This window comes from Lissotriton helveticus, chromosome 1_1 (genome assembly GCF_964261635.1).
Source record: "Lissotriton helveticus chromosome 1_1, aLisHel1.1, whole genome shotgun sequence".
NCBI lineage: Eukaryota > Metazoa > Chordata > Amphibia > Caudata > Salamandridae > Lissotriton > Lissotriton helveticus.
Genome location: NC_136057.1, coordinates 312,389,564 through 312,408,911, shown reverse-complemented (window position 1 = coordinate 312,408,911; position 19,348 = coordinate 312,389,564). Strand labels below are relative to the sequence as shown.

At 41.8% G+C, this 19,348-nt stretch overlaps 1 protein-coding gene across 1 annotated transcript in view; it reads left to right on the top strand.

Annotated features, from left to right (window-relative positions):
• Positions 1 to 19,348, top strand: part of SLC13A4 (solute carrier family 13 member 4) — a 242,910-nt gene that overhangs the window by 47,996 nt on the left and 175,566 nt on the right. Inside the window, exon 4 of the mRNA XM_078647303.1 lies at positions 17,553 to 17,734. Coding sequence (XP_078503429.1) covers positions 17,553 to 17,734 — 182 coding nt within the window. The remainder of the gene's footprint in view (positions 1 to 17,552; positions 17,735 to 19,348) is intronic.

The window sequence follows — 19,348 nt, the reverse complement described above, 5'->3', positions numbered from 1 at the left end:
TTATTAATACCGCACATAGTCCAGCACATTTAGGAGAAAAAGCTATGTTAGACAGTATCCAGAACATTTGGTTCAACAAGCATTTACGAGCTGCAGCCAAGCAGAAAGTCCGTACCTGTATGATATGTTGTCAGTTTAATCCAGGTAAAAGTGTCCCGGTGGAACAAGGTGGTTTCCAGCCTCCTGACCACCCTTTTGAAGTCCTCCAGATGGATTATATTCAGATGGAGCGATGTCGAGGTTTCAAGTATGTCCTTGTAGTTGTATGCGCTTTGTCCAGATGGACAGAAGCATATCCAGTCCCAGATTACACAGCCGCGACCACTGCCAAGCAGTTGGTTCGTGAGTTTTTCCCTAGATATGGACTCCCTAGAGTCGTATATTCTGATAACGGTCAGCCATTCTCATCTGAACTCATGAAGCACGTTTCCCTGTTATTAGGGTACCAGTGGAAGTTTCATTGTGTACGCCATCCTGAAGCGGCCGGTCTAGTAGAGAGACATAATCAGACCCTGAAAATCCGCATTGCAAAAGTCTGTAAAGAAAAAGGTGTGGACTGGCTAGTAGCCCTGCCAGTCGCTTTATTTTATATGCGCATGGTCGCACATTCCAGATCAGGTCTGTCCCCGTATGAGGTCGTATTCGGCCGTCCCCCTAACATGTGGGGTACTCCTAGACCCCGAAGGGAGTTCTGCCACTCTTTCCTTATCCATTCTCACATAATGGTTCATGTGGAGCATGGTCCACGTTAACGTCATCCTCAACAGATATGTCTTTTCTTAACAGTACATGTTTTCCAGACAAGCAAGGTCTCCCCCACAGAACAGGTTTAGATCTAGAAAATGAAGTGTATAATTTAGGTAATTATTCGTCGAATTTTATGGTCCTGAATGTTCAGTCTGATACTACTCCAGACTCACCTGCCATTTCAGTACTACCAGTCAAAGGCGAATTATGTGTCCGAAATAAGGGTTCTGTACATGTAGGACATAGTGATTGTACTACTATTATCAAGTATAGTGACAGTGGGAAATCTATTTTTAAAGCTTCACGTCATTCTTATTTTGTTTGTGGTCAAACTGCATATGTTCATCTGCCCCTCGATTGGGAGGGAACCTGTTACATTGCCTTCCTACTGCCACCTGTTTTTCTAGCCCCACCTGATTACCATAGGAATTCCTTCCTAGTACACACTAGACACAAGAGATATCTCCCGATTGTTGATTATACTGAAACTGCCGCAGAGCAATTCATTGATATTGATAAAGGTGTTTTCCCTTATTTAGGCACAGTTGTAAACAGTAAGCTAATCCGTAGGTTAACAAGAACCCTTGAAGCTGTAGTAGATGAGACTGCCTCTGCTCTAGGTAACTTAACCGAAGAGCAATCCTTTATGAGAATTGTCGTTTTACAGAATCGTCTCGTCCTTGACGTCATACTGGCCGATAGGGGCGGGGCCTGTAGAGTTCTCGGATCTAGTTGCTGCATTTTCATTCCTAATAACGCGCCGTCTGTTTATTCAGCTATAACCAGACTTCATAAAATTGCCCATCTGTTACACCAAGATCCAGGCACCTGGACATGGTCCGGTTGGTTCTGGAATATAATTTCCGCATGGGGATGGAAAGTCCTGTCCTTTCTAGGTATTGCAGTAGCGATCATATTTAGCTGCTGTCTCTGTATACAATGTGGCCCTGCGATTTGCGGCATTTGTGCTACCTCTTGTATTCCTAGTCCCAAGCCCCGTTCTAAATCCCGTTCCAAGATAATTCGAGACGAACAAATGGTACTGTATGAAATGATAGATGGTATCATGAATATTGATGTTTCCTGATGGAAACGTAGTGACAAGGAGGGAATGTGGAAAAGTAAATTTTGCCATGTTCTGTGTCCCTACGCCTCATCCATCATATGTTATGTGTGCATGACCAATATGCATATGTTATTCCCCACGTCCGATTAATGACGCAATTACAGTTGTGTCCACCTCTAGTATGCCAGTTTCCAGTCCTCGTGAATACTACGAATATTAGGCCTATGTAAAGCTACGTTGCCACGTTTCTCAGTGTGCACGTTATTCCATTATAAAGTCCCCGTTTCCAGGCCTCAACAGGGCCCGGACACTAGATTCAGCTCCTGTCTCCTGAAGCCTCGCTGAGGAGCGATACAGCCCCCACCTGTATCCTCGACCCTTCACTTGCTTCCTGCCTCACAGTGCCCGGTGCAGCCTGGCTCTGCCTCTGAGTCTGCCAAAAGTATGTTATGATTCCAGCTATCAGTTTAGTCCTCCTTCTCTGCATTCCTAAGCTACTGAACTGCATCAATGGTTTCCGTCATTGTCTAGCCTTCAGGGCTCCATGTTAGAGAATACTGTATTTACTGGTCATTTAATATTCTTCATCACGCACTACATGTAGAATAATGCATGGTCCAGTCTTAGAGTCAAGTTAGCTTTTCCCCTCATGACTTCTAGTTTATATCAACATGTTCCCTAAACATCAGATACTAGATAGGGTTTAGGTACATGTCGCTCCGACCCTCCAGACTTTAGTCTCTGCTCCTAGCACAGAAGTTCATAGCCCCCAGCTTCTCCTTGTAACACGTCATTGCCAGTTTGCGCGCACCACCAGGTTAGAGGTCCCGGCTCCTTAGGTAGCCCCCTCCTATGTTTCCGCCCCATTTATGACATATTCTGTTACGTTTGCACCACATGTCTATGTATACGCCCAGTTACACCTACTTTTACTGTTATCTTTCGCGACTGCTACGCGTCACGCCTTCTGCTCCACCCACTGCTACGCCTACTGCAATGTAATGCTATGTGTTTGCGTTATGTATATAAGCTCATGTATTGTTATTAAAAGTTAGCGCGCTCATCCCAGACCCAGCCCCGGCAGCTGCCGGGCCCTGTCATTCCTGTTCCTATGCAGGTCGTCCTGATCCTGTCCTTATGCTGTAATAAACCTGCAGAAACTCCTACTACCTCGAATCTTGACTCTTATTTATTGAGCTATCTGTTATGATATATGCCTAGTCAAAAATAGGGTATTATTTATTTATTTACCACAAGGCTGCAGTTACTCCTACCGGTTATGGTGTTACCGGACCAATCAGGATTCATACCTCTCCGGTCTACTGCCCACAATCTGCGGGCTTTATTTGCGGTGTTACATCTGCTTAAACCGGAGTTGGCTGCAGTGGCTGTCATGCTTGACGCTGCTAAGGCCTTTGACTCGGTTGCGTGGCGGTACATGATAGCGATACTGCACAGGATGGGGGTGCCTTTCTTCTATACGTCCCTGATTACTCTCCTGTATACCAACCCCATAGCGCGAGTAAGGGTCAACGGCCATGTTTCAAGCCCGATCCCGGTGCAGAGGGGAATGAGGCAGGGCTGTCCTCTATCGCCTTTGCTATTTGCTATTATGATGGAACCACTGGCATGTATCCTGAGGCAGAGGTATGCAGGGGCGGCGCTGAAGTTCCCTCTTCGGTTGTTGGCGGTGTCCATGTATGCTGATGACATGGTCCTCTATGTACGTGAGCCTGCTTTATATCTTGAGGCTATACTCCGAGAGTTTATCAGATTTGGTCGTCACTCCGGTCTGACCATTAACTGGGAAAAATCTGTTATGCTACCTCTCACGGATGCGACTCTTCACTTTCCTTTAGAATTTCCGCTAGAGTGGGCAACGGATTCAGTACGTTATCTTGGAATCTGGGTGCATCGTGACAGCCAAGAAATTATTAGGGCGAACTATGGAGTAGCTATCTCCAAGTTGGAGGATCAGGTGGCGCGTTGGACTCGACTCCCTCTCACTCTGGCAGATCGCGTGTCTCTCATTAAAATGGTAGTACTGCCGAAATTTCTATATCTTTTTGTCAACATTCCTCTCCGCTAAAGTCACACTTTTTTGCCAGGCTACGGTCCCTATTGATTACTTTAACCTGGGCTGGTAAGAAGCCGCGGGTGACATGGGATGTGCTGACTAAGCCGTACGAGTTGGGGGGGTTTGCTGTACCGGATATGAAACTATATTATTTGTGTGCACAGGTACATTTTGCGGCCTACTGGCTGTCTGCTCCTCCGTACACCCCACATGTGGCGCTTGAGGCCAGTGCTGTTCTGCCGAACCCGCTGAGAGCCATGATAGTGAATGACCATTCAGTGTTTGACAGAGGGGAGGTGGACACGGTGCAATCCACAGCTAGCGCCTGGCGGGAACTGGGCAGGCGAGCGACCAGATTGCCATTGTATGCGCCTGCTATGCCGCTTCTATATCAATCCGAAATCTCGGTGTCGGGCGAAATTGGGGGATTGCAGGTCCTACAAGGGGCCGGACTACATACTATGGGGGATCTGTTCCCTGGGGCCTCGTTCCTCTCCTTACAGGATGTGACGGACCGCTCTGCAAACAAAGTTATGTCTACATTTATATATGCCCGACTTAGAGCTGCCATTCATGCCTTATACCCTACATATCCGGAAGAGCCGTTGACACTCGGTGCCTTGCAATTACTATACACGGCTACAGACAGGGCTAAGCTACTTTCTAAACTGTACCGAGCTGCGCAAGAGGATGAGGGGGGAGGTGCGGTACTGGCTAGGGCCAGATGGGACAGGTGTCTCCCAGAGCCACTGAGTGATGATGAGTGGATTGAGTGCTGCTCCATGACTGGGGGTACGTGGCCAACGGCAATTTTCGTCTTCCTCATTATAAATGTGTGCATCAGTGGTACTACACGCCAGTCCAGCTGGCCAGGTATGGTCTTCGTGTGACTGCACAATGTGTCCGGTGTGGCGAGGACGATGCTGACTTTGTACATCTGGCCTGGGGGTGTTCACATGTATATGCCTTCTGGAGGGCTGTGTCTGAGGCCCTAACTATTATGACATCGACTGAGGTGGTATTGGATATACGCTTGTGCCTCCTGGGAATAGCCTCTGGAATACCTGCAACACAGCGGTGTTTAATTGTGTTGGCATTACAACTAGCTAAGCGAAGAGTCGCCATGGTGTGGGGAGGGAGGAGAGCACCTGATGTCCGACTGTGGCTGACTGACATGGCATACTGCAGAGATCAACTGAATTGTTACTATGAGGGACTGCCGGAGCAGTCGAGACCACGGGACATTTGGGCCCCATATACAGCGTATATGCTTTCCCAGGTTGACGACGACAGCAGTGGTAATGAGAGTGGAAGACCGTTGGAGGAAGGGGGAGGGTCTAAGTAATTGCTTAAAGAAGAGTAACTATCATGTGACGATATCTGGTGTGTGCTGCCCTTATGTCTGAACATGGGAGGGCTTTCAAACCTTGACTACATTTCACAGTAGGCGTTCCCTTTGTCAAGCCAATGATTATTGATGAATGATGAGTATAGCGGGCGGGAACTACGTGGCCTGATCGCTCTCTTTCTTACATTTTCAAGGGTTGAGTATAATTTCACCATTCTGCCTTCAGACATTGTGTTCTTACTGTGACCAGAAACCAGGAAAACCCGGGTGGGAGTTGGGTGTTGATGTGGTTTGAATTTATAACTAAAATACAAAATAAGACCGGGATTCCATATATATGTTACAGCTGCAGTATTGGTGGGGAACCTGGAACGCTGACTCTTACTGACTGTGTGCATTTCTCCATGTTATATGATTTGTCTGGAGGGTATTGCTTACGGGTTCTGTAACATTGGCTGTTATCCTGCTTGCGGCCGGCCCAATCAGTGGGTTGTAGGCGCACTGCTGTGTATATGTATTATTTACAATAAAGGTCTTTCAAAAAAAAAAAAACTTGAAAAAAAAAAGTAGTATTGAGGCCACTACACTCCTCCCACTGAACGATGCTGCTCACCTGTTGGAAGTTTAGGATGAATGCCGAACTCCAACTCCCAGCATGCACTGTCATCATGCAGCCGGGCTGGTGATATGGAGGAATTTTCAAACGTTCGTTGATGGTAGTGGTAAATATATATAAATCCAAATTCCTTGTAGTAATGCACACTCAGAGTCGCAGGTATGCCCTGCAGCTGTATTTTATTAAATGCTCGTTACGCATTTCGTCCGTAGACTTGTTCAAAGTATTTCGAATAATAATAATACAACATTAAAAAATTATACACATATATACAAATAATATAAAATTTAAAAAATAAACAAATAATAATATTACATGAATTTAAACAATAAAAAAGATATACTAAACTTTGCAAAAAATAGACATACTATTACTACTGCAGTAGTGAAAGTGCTGGACTCCGCAGGGGTAAAATATACTATTTCCACTCCAATCTGTGCAAAAGTAGTAAAAGCGTTAAACACCGGAGTGGTAAAATGTACTATTCTCACTCCAGTCTGTGCACCAGTAGGGAAAGCATTGGACACCAGAGGAGTAAAATTTACTATTCTCACGCCAGTCTGTGCAACAGTAAAAAAAATGGAATTCACTTAAAAACTGGGAAAACTGTTTTTAAAGAAAGTTCGCTCTCGGGGTATGTTTCATATAGTAACACCCTCACTAGAGTCCCAATTGATGTAGGTCATATCGTATCATACGTGTTTGCTGAGAGATACCATACATGTACCGAGGCTCAAAGAACACCGTTGAAATGAAGTTATGACTACTCGTAAGGATGATGAGGACGTAACAATCTCTCGAGAAAGAGGAACCATTTTTAGAAGGTGGAATTAAAAGCCCCCCAAAAGATAGCCTTGGCTGACTTCAATTGAAAATAAGGACACAAGGTGGGAGTCACCGGAACAGACGTGTGAAGACTCAGTACAGAAGAAGGACCAATAAGTGACCGAACCAAATCAATGAATACAAGATTACACCGTGGTCTAAGCCCTGATGATAATTCCCTAAAGCAGAGGGGGATTGGAAACGCGTCGGCACGTCTATACTTGCCTGCGAGGAACCTACATCAATATGCACTCTAGTGAGGGTGTTACTATATGAAACATACCCCGAGAGCGAACTTTCTTCAAAAACAGTTTTCCCCGCAGTCTGCCTGTCATAGCGCCATATTGAAGTGCATAATGAAAATAATCTTAGCGCTGGCAGGCATTTTGAACTACCGACTGGTGTAATTGTATGATTTGATTCTAATGTTTTTTTCTTGTTATGAATTTATAAATATATGGTTGTTTTGAGTTTATGAATGTATATAATGTTGATTGAAATGGGTACTCCTCTAATGCAACAAAAATGATGAATTGTTGTTTCAAATCAAGTTGAATCAATACAATCGTTAAAGTAGAGTACAATGACTCATGGTGTTGTATTTTGAATCTGCTAAATTAATTAGCAGTATATAAATTGGTGGCCAGGTAATTCCTTATGAAAAAAGTATCAAACGTCCTACTAGGCCCCCTTAATGGACGTAACCCCTATATTTTAAACTCCCAACATTATTCGGTTGGACTCGCATTGACTTCAATGTGAGGCTGTGCTCTGAACGAGAACACAGGCTCCCATTGAAAAACGGGATGGTTGGGGAAAACCTTGCACCCTGTGGCAGTCACCCCATGGTGCCTGCCACGTTGTGTATGGTTGGTAAGAGGGGCCCTTGGGTTTTGAAATACCAAATCCCATTTGGAGTCTTTTCAAACTACATCGTAATCGGCCCCTTAATCGTTAGCTGTACCTCTGCCAATGTTATTAGTATTATTATTGAATCAGCCTGCTCAGAAATTAGAGTCAGAACTTGAATACCCCTAGCCATTCATTGATTAATCACCTCAGAGGAGCTACCATGGCCATTAGAATATATTATAAGATAATGTTGATAAAACCTCTGAGCCACCTCAGAGGGATGTGATCAAATTGTTTTACTCGAAGGGTCATAAATTGCTTTGTTAATATTAATATTGGCTTTGCGTTTTGCAGACCAAGCAAGATATTTCCCTACAAATTCCCTTTCCTCGTAGCTTTGCTGAAGGTATGATAAATGGTTCACATTTCCTCTTGCAATAAAAAATAGCCAAAAGTGATATTTAGCTTCTGCTAATGCAGTCTGCATATTTCTGTTAGGGGCCAATGCATGTGTTTTTGTGATTTCATCCATTCTCTCAAATAATTTACATATATAAGGTCTTCTCTCAGCATGTGACACCTGTTTTTGTTTGTTTTTTCAATCATATTTTTCAGGAATGTTCTGTCCCAGCTCTTTCACTAAATCTGTAGTGGTTAGTTTCCTGAAAAAAGATAGAGACGAACCCGAACTCATGTCATCCCATCAGTCTTAACAGTGATTACATGGTATGTGCTATAATTATGGCAAGCAGGGTTGCAGCAGTAGCATTGTCTATTATTCATAGGGATCAAAACGGGTTTCTTTCTGGGAGTTTTATCCCCTCTAATACAAACATTTTGGTACAAGCAAGGGACTTTTGTCCAACAAAATTATTAAAGCTACTGCTATAATGCTTGAAGCAGAAAAATCATTCAATTTAGTCGAATGGGAAGTGCAATTAGCTATTCTTTATAAGTTTGCATTTCCACTGAACTTTCTGCGCCTGCTGAAAACATTACACTGTGGGGCCAAAGCTACTATAATAATTATTAACTTTTGGCGCGGTACATGACAAGGGTGCACGATGTCCCCTATTTCATTTGTGCCTTATATAGAGCCATTAGCCTGCTCTATTCGTCAGTAGGAAACTCCTAATCCACTTCTTGTAGACAATCCAAAACGTAAACTTAATGCGGATTATATTGCTCTATATATAGCTGTGAATAAGGAAAATATTCATTGTGCATTTAATAAAATTGCCAAATTTTCTACTATCGGTGAGTATTAAATTAATCAAAATGAAATCTGATGTTTTATTATTTAATAGCTCCCTTGAGATGCATCCAGCAATCATGCGTATGGCATTCCGTATTGGACGCCCAATCAGATACTTGGGTATTAAGGTGACCTCAAATTTTAGAGATTTGTACACCTTAAATTATGCATCCTTATTAGCTAAAACTCATGCATTAATTAAACAGTGGGACAAACTTCCTTTTACAATTATTGGGCTCATCTCCTCAATAAAAATGAATTTGTTACCCCTGTTTTTGTTTGGTTTCTCTAATGTGCCAATCAAAATTCCTAAATCATTTTTCAAGGCCATTCAAGCCAACATGCACACATTTATTTGGAAAAGCAGACGACCAAGGAATAAGGCTTTACTTAACTCAAGAGGAGGGAGGTTTCGCTCTTCTCTGCTTTAGAACTTATCGCCAAGCAGCTCTGTTAAACTGGATAGCCTTTACTTCAAAAAATACATTTAGAGAGGATAATTACCATCTGAGTAATATGTTAAAAGTGGCTGGAATTGATCCTGTCTCCTCCTTACAGATTCCTAGACTAACAAAGGGAACTCGCCAGAAGACACTTCGAATAATAGTTAATCGTGTCAATTCCATCAGGCTAGAATATAAAATTCCACCTATTTACTCACAAATAAAACTAGATTGCTTTGCTGGCCTCGGCTTAAACCTTTGATGACGCTGGGATTCCCACCTAGATTTTCACCTTACCACTCCAAGGAATCCCCAGGTTGACGGGTCTCTTTAGTCTGCATGGAAGTGTGAAGAAAGTTCTTTAAATTCAATACACTTGTGACAGATTCCCAAAATCAATACATTTTAGTCTGAAGGACCACTACTCCAAAGGAAAGTTGAAAATGCATTACAAAGCCAAAAATAACTGAACATACAAGCACCTCAGCAAGAGGTTCAAGAAGTAAACTGGCACTAATACAAACATAATCCTATGCAGGAGTCTCAAACAACAATAAAAAGCAAAGTTAATTCTAGAAGCATCAGGCATGCAATCACAGTGCCCACTGGAACCCTCAACTGCATCTTCTCCAATGGAAAGAAAAGATTTGTCTGTCCCTACACTAACTCTAAAATGACATCCCTACTTAACATACCTCCCAGGCAAGAGAAAAAGGTGTCAGCTGTGAAGACTCCCTAAAAAGCACATTCACTTTTTCCAAGTAAGTAGCCTAGACTACCGAGCTCATTCTAAGATGCTCCTTAATTTCTCCTGCCTAATCCAAACTAAGACCCATGTCTAACTGCAAATCCAATTGGACTGCCTTAGACAGGACCCAGTCTAAAGCCAACTGACCCTATCCCTAGCTTCACTAAGACCGAACTAACTCCCCACCCTCGGGGCACTTTCCCTAATACAACATCCCAAAAACAATGGGTACGCCCATGACACTACTCCTTCAGCAGGTACAGCGCCTCATACTTTTCCAGTATCGAACCTTCTTCTTCCAAAACCGTTGCTGTGTTCTTGGATCCCAGGCACCTTCTCCGCCAAATGTTGCAAGTGCACCTGCCAGCGCATTCCCTTCATCTTCACTCCTACCAATCTAACTTCTAAACAATGGCTCATTCTACCTAATGAGCTACATTGCCGTGCACCTGCAAAAGAAATGCATGAGAACGAATCCCTCTGCACGCTATAAGTTTCCATTCGAAATTCAACTGCAAACATAAGCTTTTCTCAAGGTACAATCGCAACTCAGCATTTCTAGTCATGCTAAGAAAACCACAGTTAATCCTCTGCTAGCGTTTCTTCTCTCAGGCCTTTTTTCCTTTAAATGCATTTCTAATACAACAACATAAGCATTTCATTAATAAATCCTAACATTACACTCTAGGTTAACAAACATTATTCTCATGTTACAGCATTACATTTCTCATTAAGCAGCCTACATGTGCAATTTTAATATGGCACGTTTAATCTCAATGCACATTATTTACACAGAGCAATTAATCCTAAATTACTTAAGGCATTATTCTCTCAACTAAGCACTATATTAATCAGTAAATGATATGAGCATAACTCTATATATTGCAATACTCTCGATTAGCCCTACATTTCTAAAACCAAACATTAGTAGGCCTTCTAAATATGTGGGTGCTGTCTACACGTGGTTATGATGCACCCCTACAATTTTTCAAACAACATGGTGCTCTGTCACCTTGAACCCTCTATGCTTAGCCACTGGGCAACTTTAGGTTTTCGGAGATGCAGAGATTTTTTCGGAATAATACGTTTATTCATGTCAAATGCTCAACCGTGAGAATCCATCCATCAGTCCATCCCTTTTCTTTAGCTCTACTCAAATACAGCGCCCATCCTCAAGTAATCCGACAGAGAAAAATGAGGCAGTGCAGAAAATATGTCCAGCTTTTTTCATCTCTCTCTTATCTGGGACGGGTAATTGGTATAGAGTTCTACTTAACTAATAATTAATCTGTAAAATAGTGGCTGTTACAGGTTGTGATCTAACCAAAGCACTTTGGTATTATTATAATCAGCTCAGTAGGAAAGCCATCCGTGCGGTTCATGTTAAACCTATGGCTTTATATTGCAAATGGATGCTGTACTACACTCCAGATTCTTTTTTAGAAAATGTATAGAGAAGCTGATGTTGGATGCTTCAGATGCAGGTCGCAGCCAGGGGATTGGCTTCATATGACATTTACTTGCCCTAGATTGAATACATTTTGGATCAGCATTTTTTTACAAAATAGGAATTCGAACGGGTAGAGTGATTCTGCCCGATCCATTGGGGGCCATTTTTGGCACCCCATCAAGTCCTAAAAATCTCCCTACCAAATTGATTTAGCTTTGCTTCATAGCTAAAAATTGAAATTAAAATTGATTTAGCTTTGCTTCATAGCTACATTAGTAGCGAAGTCTTTAATACTAGCAAATAGGAAGTCAACAAATGTATCCACCATAGCTCAATGGCATAGCATGTTAGATAAGGTGAAAAATCATGAAAATTTGTATGCGAAAAGACTAGGTGCCACTAAGCATTTTAACAAAATGTGGCAGAATTGGGAAAGAGTCAGGATAGGCGAATCCATTGGGTTATGATCCTTTCCAACTAGAAACAAGAGTTAAGAGAAAAAAATCACAACTGGCCTTCGTGAGTATTTTAATATTTATCTGTGATTACTATGCTCGATTTATGTAAATTGATTCTTTGTTGATTAATGTGAAGTATAAGAGCCGCTACTCACAATTATTGTTAATACACATATCACCAATCTTTTATAAGTATTATAATGCATTTGTTCTTGAAATTGATGAATTATTACTTGGAAATGTTATTATGAACTGAGAGAACTCCCATATGTTGCATTTTTGATAAACAAAAATGTAAAACAAGAAAAATAACTTCCCATCTTATTCCCCTACAAACACAACAACACAAAATATAATTTAAAAAAACATGATAATTAATAAATTAAATATGTCATTAAAAGTATTAATTAATTGATCACTGATTATTACTCAATTAACTATCCACCTTATACCTCTACAAACCCAACAATCTGCACCTAAACAATAACAAAACAAATTATATTTACATAATTTACCCAAATCTGCGTATGGACTGGGGTTGAAGGAGCGGCTGTATCCCATTCACAGAGACAGAGGGAGGACAATCCTGTATAACAGAATGGGAAGGATTCCTATTGTCATTAGCCAGAAAGAATGACTCTAGGCGCCCTTGAGCAGCAGTGGGTCCGAAACTGTTACTCATCTTGGGTCTCCCGTTTACATTCTTATTTAAGATAACATGTTCAGTCTCCCCTTTTCCATCCGCATCTAAGTTTCCATACTGTTCTTACCATTTGCTATTGATAAGTAAGTCATCTACAGCAGGTCAGTCACTAGCATAGGATGAAGGGCCAAATGTACCATTTCCTATTATTTGTAATTGACAAGCATGAGGACAAATGCCCGGAAACTGGGCGAACTAAGGTGGAGTCTTGGGCCCACCAGTCAATGCAATGCTTCTAATCGCAAGATGTGAAATTGCGACTGTACCCACGTAATCAGCACATGATACTAACACTGTCCTTACATTTGCCAAAAATGTTGTGACGGCAACTTGTTTGATTTGTGACATACCAATCTATACTTGACATGAAATCTTTTTTCAAAAGAGGCATATCGGAAGTAAGCATCATGCAAAACATCAGAGTTTCTTCGGTTTACCTTTAGTTGTGTAGTACCAATGTCAAGCAAAAAATGCAATTTTGGAAGGGTTGCTTGTCAATGCTGCCCCAGGGTCTTACAATGGCTCTACAAAACTGGGCCAAGTACAGCCCCTTCATCACTGGACTGTCAGAGGCTAGTGTGGGAGTACAACAGGTTCAGAACGCAACAAACATTCAGCTGCCGAATAACGTCATTTTCCAGCCCAGTGCTTCTTTTAATAAAGCACTTTGGGCCAGATGAAGGTAAGTTCCATTTACTGATTCCTTAATAGCGATTATTACCAAATCGCTATTAAGGAATCGGTAAATGCAATGTAGGTAGGAATCGCTAAAATGTTAGCGATTTCTTAGCATTCCTTAATAACGAATCAGTAATACCGATTCGTTATCAAGGAATACCTGGCCATTCATTCCTATGGGCCAGGAGGCCCATAGGAATGACTGGGAAGACATTCATTATTAGCGATTCGGTATTACCGAATCGTTAATAGCGGGAGGTATTTCAAGGGTGCTAGGGTGTTCAAAGGACAATCTGTTTCACCCCTGAAATGTGCATGTGTGCACATGTGGCGCACATACATGCCCTAAGGGCATGGTTGTGTGCCACATGGCATAGAAATAAAAGCAAAAAAGTGTTTTTTGTAAGGAAATCACTTTTTACCACCAACTTGGAGTTGGTGGTAAATAGTGATTCCTTAAAGCTGAGGTGCACTGTAGTGCTACCTACATTGCATTTAAGGAATCGGTATTGCCGATTCCTTAAATGCAAGAGCAATAGGGAATCGGTATTAAGGAATCGGTATTTACCAATTCCTTATTTACAGATTCCTTACCTACATCGCACATGGCTAAATAGTGGTCGGTAACGCTGAAATTTACAGAATTTCGGCGTTACCGACCGGTATTTAGCCACCTACATCTGGCCCTTAATTTCTCTATCTTGTGCAATATTACATAGAGCAGATACTCGCTAGGTATGTGGAAGGCTAAAACAGCTATAAAGTATGCCGCCTCTCACGGTGCCTCGCCTCCTTCACGTGCTACTTCCTCCTGTATTCTGGGAGCTTAATGGCTTAGGGCTTTATTATGAGTCTGGTGGTCCACGGACCACCAGACTCACAGGGGCGCAGTGGTGGCGGTCTTCAGACTGCCCCATTACGGCTAAGGCGGCCGGGTTGCCCTGGTACCACTGTAACCGCCAGAGATCCCTGGTGGTGGTGCAGCAATATTGAGGGCGTAATATACACTGCGGCAAGCCAAGCATATTACGAGTTTCCTCACCACCACACTTTTCATGGTGGTGTGACCACCATGAAACGTGTGGTGGTGAGGAAACAACGCGGGCCCTACAGGTTCCCCTTGTGCCTCACATCATGTGGATGCACATGGGGACACAACATGTGCAAGAGTGCCTGCTTTGGCGTGCAGTTGCTGTTTGAGCGCTGGGGAGAGCACAAGGGTGCACCGTATTCTTGTAAATACGGCATATCCCTGCATTTTTTTAAATGACACAGCTTGGCCTAACAAAATTGCTTGCCGCGCCATGCTGCGTCATTTCATTGTAAATATGCTCCACAGTTTTTTTGTTTTGTTTGGATGGACAATGGGAAGGTGCTTTCAAGGGTGGTGGTGTTGGTGGGTGGCAGAACTTCAGGTATTTTCTTTTCTTGTTTTTAGTGTTATTGGGATGGCTAGGATGAGGTGGGAAATATCTGGCAGTAAGCCAGGTATTAATATGTTTTTACTTGCAGGGTGAATATTATGGGCTAAGAGATGTGAGGTCATATTATGCATGCTTCTCTTAACGTCTCTACCTCTGCATAGTTGATCAATATGAGCAGAGTTTCCGAGGAAAGATGTCTGGGAGGCAGTGCGCAATATTATAGATGAGTAGATGTGAGTAGCATTGAGTGTTCCATCTTAGGGTTCCAAGTGATGTTATAGAAAATTCTACCATCACTCCTTAGTAAGGTTTCTGACAATGTGCAGGGGCTTAACACAGGCCCCAGCTGCCCCTGCTGTGCAATAGGTACATACTTCTGGGGCCCATTCGCACTAGGTCTATCAATGTGTGTGACATATGGAGGACTAATAGACCGCACACCGCATTAGGCAGCGGCTTCATTATTTTGTTTTAAACTACTGACAATGTAGTAACGTTTTGTGTACTTTTGTCTTACTTTTCACCAATGTCTAACTTATTGTCCAACAATGTCTTGGAGAGAAAGCCAGCTTCAGTCATTATGCTGGGGTTTTATTATCTATTCCAAGAGATGGGACCTGACCTTAACTTGGAGCTCATTAGGTCTCGGGTTATCCAGACCTATTGATTTCAACATACATAGAGTGGGCTTCGGGTTAGTCCCTTGCTCTTGATTAGCTGGCTTTGTTGTCTATCTCAATTGTGGGAATCAATGCATTTCCTCCCTATTCTGGTACATCTCCCACTCAGGAGCATTTGTATCTCACAGTCTTCTTATTGGATGAGTTGTATCTTTCCACTGCATACTTGAGGAACTCTTTTTTTTGTTTTATTTGGTTTGGGACATTCCAGGGAAGTACATATGCGTCCTTACTTGCTCACCTTTTTCTCTTCATAACTCGGCATCCCCTAGTGCTTTTATTTCTCATAACCCTCCTCCTTTCAATCCTTGCACCACTCCCACTTCCACTTAATGATGGCCCAACTGCTACCGAGAACTGCTGTACTGCTCACTCCACTTAACGATGGCCCAACTGCTACCAACAACTGCTGTGCTGCTCACTAACCTATCAATTCTCAGTGTGCACTTTTATTTTCTATATTCCACCATTTGACTTGAACTCAATAAAACCAAAATTAGCCTTGTTGCAAGGTGCCATTCGTACAATAGCCAAGGGCACAAATAAGTTCTCTTTCGGTTCATTTCTAGAAATTGTCTCTGCTAAACTGGTGCCAACATTGTCATATGGCTCAGAGGCTTATCCGGTAAAATTGCGGTCCTTTTTTAACAAGGCACAGAGCGCAGTGTTCAGGTCTTTATTTCAACTGCCAGGTAACACCTCATCAGCACAAATTAGCCTGGAATTCACACCACAGGATCAAATGCTTTTACACATGGCTGGATAATAAGATACAAGATCTGCTGTGCAGGGATCATTAAAACATCTCATCTGGCTTGATGTTGCGGGCTTTGACAACATAAAACATTCAAACATCTGGTCGCAAGCCCTAGATGTAACCCTGGTTCAGACTCAATCAAGGGAACTATGGCACTTAAAATTACCTCATTTACAGTTCAAAACACTCCTGAACAGAATTGTAAAAATTATAACATGGAATACGGATCAAAGAGTATTTGCTAAAAGAAAACACGCTTACCTGGTCCTTGGTAGCTACGACAGAAAAGGCCCTCAAACATATATCAATGAACTTTTCTCCACCTATCATAAGAAGACATTTCTGCAGATTCGGATGGGAACCTTTTCATCTATAGATCTGTCTCCACCTTGGGCGGACAAATCAGAGTGAGTCAACAATTTGTCGGCTGTGCAACCTATCTCAGGAGTCAATAACTCATTTGCTCTGTATCTGTCCCATTCTACTGGTTGAGCCCAGATTTCTCATGCTCCTATGGATCAAGGAGGGGACACGTACATTGCCATCGGCTGTTAATTTTGTATTGAACAATGAGCAGCCGCAAGTGATTGCAAATCTGGTAATATTTAAATATGGAAGTGGAGGTTTTCAGAAAAATTGTACTTCTTAATCAAATTAGTTTCTAATGCTTTGATAGTATTGCTTCGCTTTTTAATCAAAGGTATTTTTATTAAGCTATCCATTTTACATTGATACGTATTTTAACTATTTTTACCAGCAAGTACTGATGATGGATTATGAATTATTTGCAAAATTATGGAGACCTGCGAAAAATTGTGATAACAATCATCATGTCAAGGCTATTTGTACTTTTAAAGCACTGTGATAGACTTTATTGTCTAAATAAAGTATGTTTTTAATTAAATATTCCACCATTTGAATTTATAGTTCTAACATAGCCATCTGACATGTTAGAACAGTAACTTTAAAAGGGTCACACACATATCATGAAACACAAGTGTCACGATGCCTATGCGCATACATGAAGTCGCAAGCATGTGTGTGCATCAGGAATCATGGTGGCCATCTTGGAATGGGTTTCCTTTAACAGGATCCTAGTTTCAAGCACGGCTGCTATGTGTGCGAATGCATCTTCACACATGCATTCTTATGCTGGTGCAAACAAGCATTGTCAAAGCAATCGTTTTGCCATTTAAAGTGGAGACCTATTGGGTTTGTAAAGACTTGCTTAGACATTGTTCTCTGAACCACACATAGGTTCTCCACACACAACATGAGATCCTGAACATTGCAAGACAAAAAGCCCACGAATTTATTGTGGACAATCATGTTATAATCTAACTGAAACGGACAGACTATCTGTAATTTCCAAATTAGAGTTTGATCAGAAATCCTGCGCTTAGTCACCCTGTCCTTATGTTTTAGGTTATTGCTTTGCTTCATGTGCTGCACTGCCCTGCTATCCATGTGGCTCTCCAATACATCTGCTACTGCCATGGTCATGCCCATCGTGGAAGCAGTGTTGCAGCAGCTAATGACAAAAGACGAGGAAATAGAAGGGATTGGAGCATTGGGCAAGGCTATTTCTGAAGAAGCAAAGCCGGCAGGTTTGGTGTTTACATTTTGTTTCTCTCTCTTAAGCATACTTTCTCTTCTGCTTCAAATAATGCCCCACCTTTCTTTCTCTCAATGTTTTATTTTACATCTGCATCATCACCATTGAACTTTCTCCATTTCTGTTTTCTAAAGTCCTGCCTGGCCTTACCCCCTGTTCATCGTGCTTCTGTTGATCCTTGCCATAGACTAAAATATCCTCTTAAAAGAACAATACTGTATGAAGACCTTCGAGAACCTTCTTCATGACCCTCTAGAAGCATGCAGCAGCAGAAGCCAGCTGCCCAACAGGCATACAGATAAACCTAAAAACACCCAAACGGGTCATGAATTATGATATGTGTATAGAATCAGGGTGGAGCAAGACCTGGTGGTAAGCAAAGGACACATCCATGACACTAAACAATTTTGCATACTTGATGAAAGCCATTGTTTTTGAAATTTCTAACGGAGGGTTTTTAGTAGCCAGGGATTTGTAGGCGCAATGCTGTGTCACGCAAATGTCAATATGCAAAATATGTCATATGGTGCTACTAGGAAAGGGGATACGCCCAATAACCGCTCAGTGTTGTGTGGGAAACTCCCTCACAATTTTCAAATTAATGTCTAAACCTAGGCACACATAAGGGTAATTCGACAGTATGTATAAAATTCAATACACCCAGAGAAAATATACAAAACATTGATTCATAATCATATAAATGTTGTGTTGTTTTGGTCTTTTATTCGGTTTTCGTGTGGTCAGACAGAAACCAGCCGACACGTGTTTAGTCGCATAGGGAAGTTAATTTTGCAACTCCTCAGGGCTGGGAAAGATACAAAAGGTATGTGTGACACATATTGCTCACCAAATGTAAAAATTGAGATGAGTGGGCATAATATTAAGCTACCAGTCGAAACCATAATCACCGTGGAGATATAAGACAACATTTTTTTTTTCAGGTAAACATTGAAATTGATGGTTTTTAAGTGTATTACATCTAAAAGGCAAAGACCTTTAATAGTGACATTCCAAGCAGTGTCTATGTGAGTAAAAACAGTGTGTCAATTCGTTTGCGGTTCCTAAACTTTAGAGATTCAAAAAATTGTTACATGGAGCAGACGGCTAGATAGGTCTTTTTAACAGAGAAGAAATCACTAAATACCTGAATGTTGACGTATATGACTTTGTAATCTAAGATGTGAAATAAAAAGGAGAGATAGAGGAGAAGAAAGAAACATAAGCGTCCTTACTCTATAGTGATTGAAAATATTAAGAAATCAGATGGTGTAGTAAAGAAAGAGTGGATTAAAAGGAAAAGGCGCTCAGCTCGCTGCCGGTGATACTTCCAACCCGGCTGGCTAATCACTTCAAAATGGTAAATGTATTTCTAAATGCGTATCTAAGGATAAGATAAAAAAAGGGGGTGAAAGGTTAGCTAATGAGTTTGTACGTGGTGACTCATTGATAGTGGTGACAGGCTGAGGTGGATTGCCTACATTCGCACAATATTCTGGAAAAATGCTTACCACGTTGCCCGTTCAGTTAATCTCCAGCTAGTAGAAACGTGGTCTTTGGATAAGAAGGATTCACAATGTAAGACCTGTGATGAAAATGAATGAAAAGA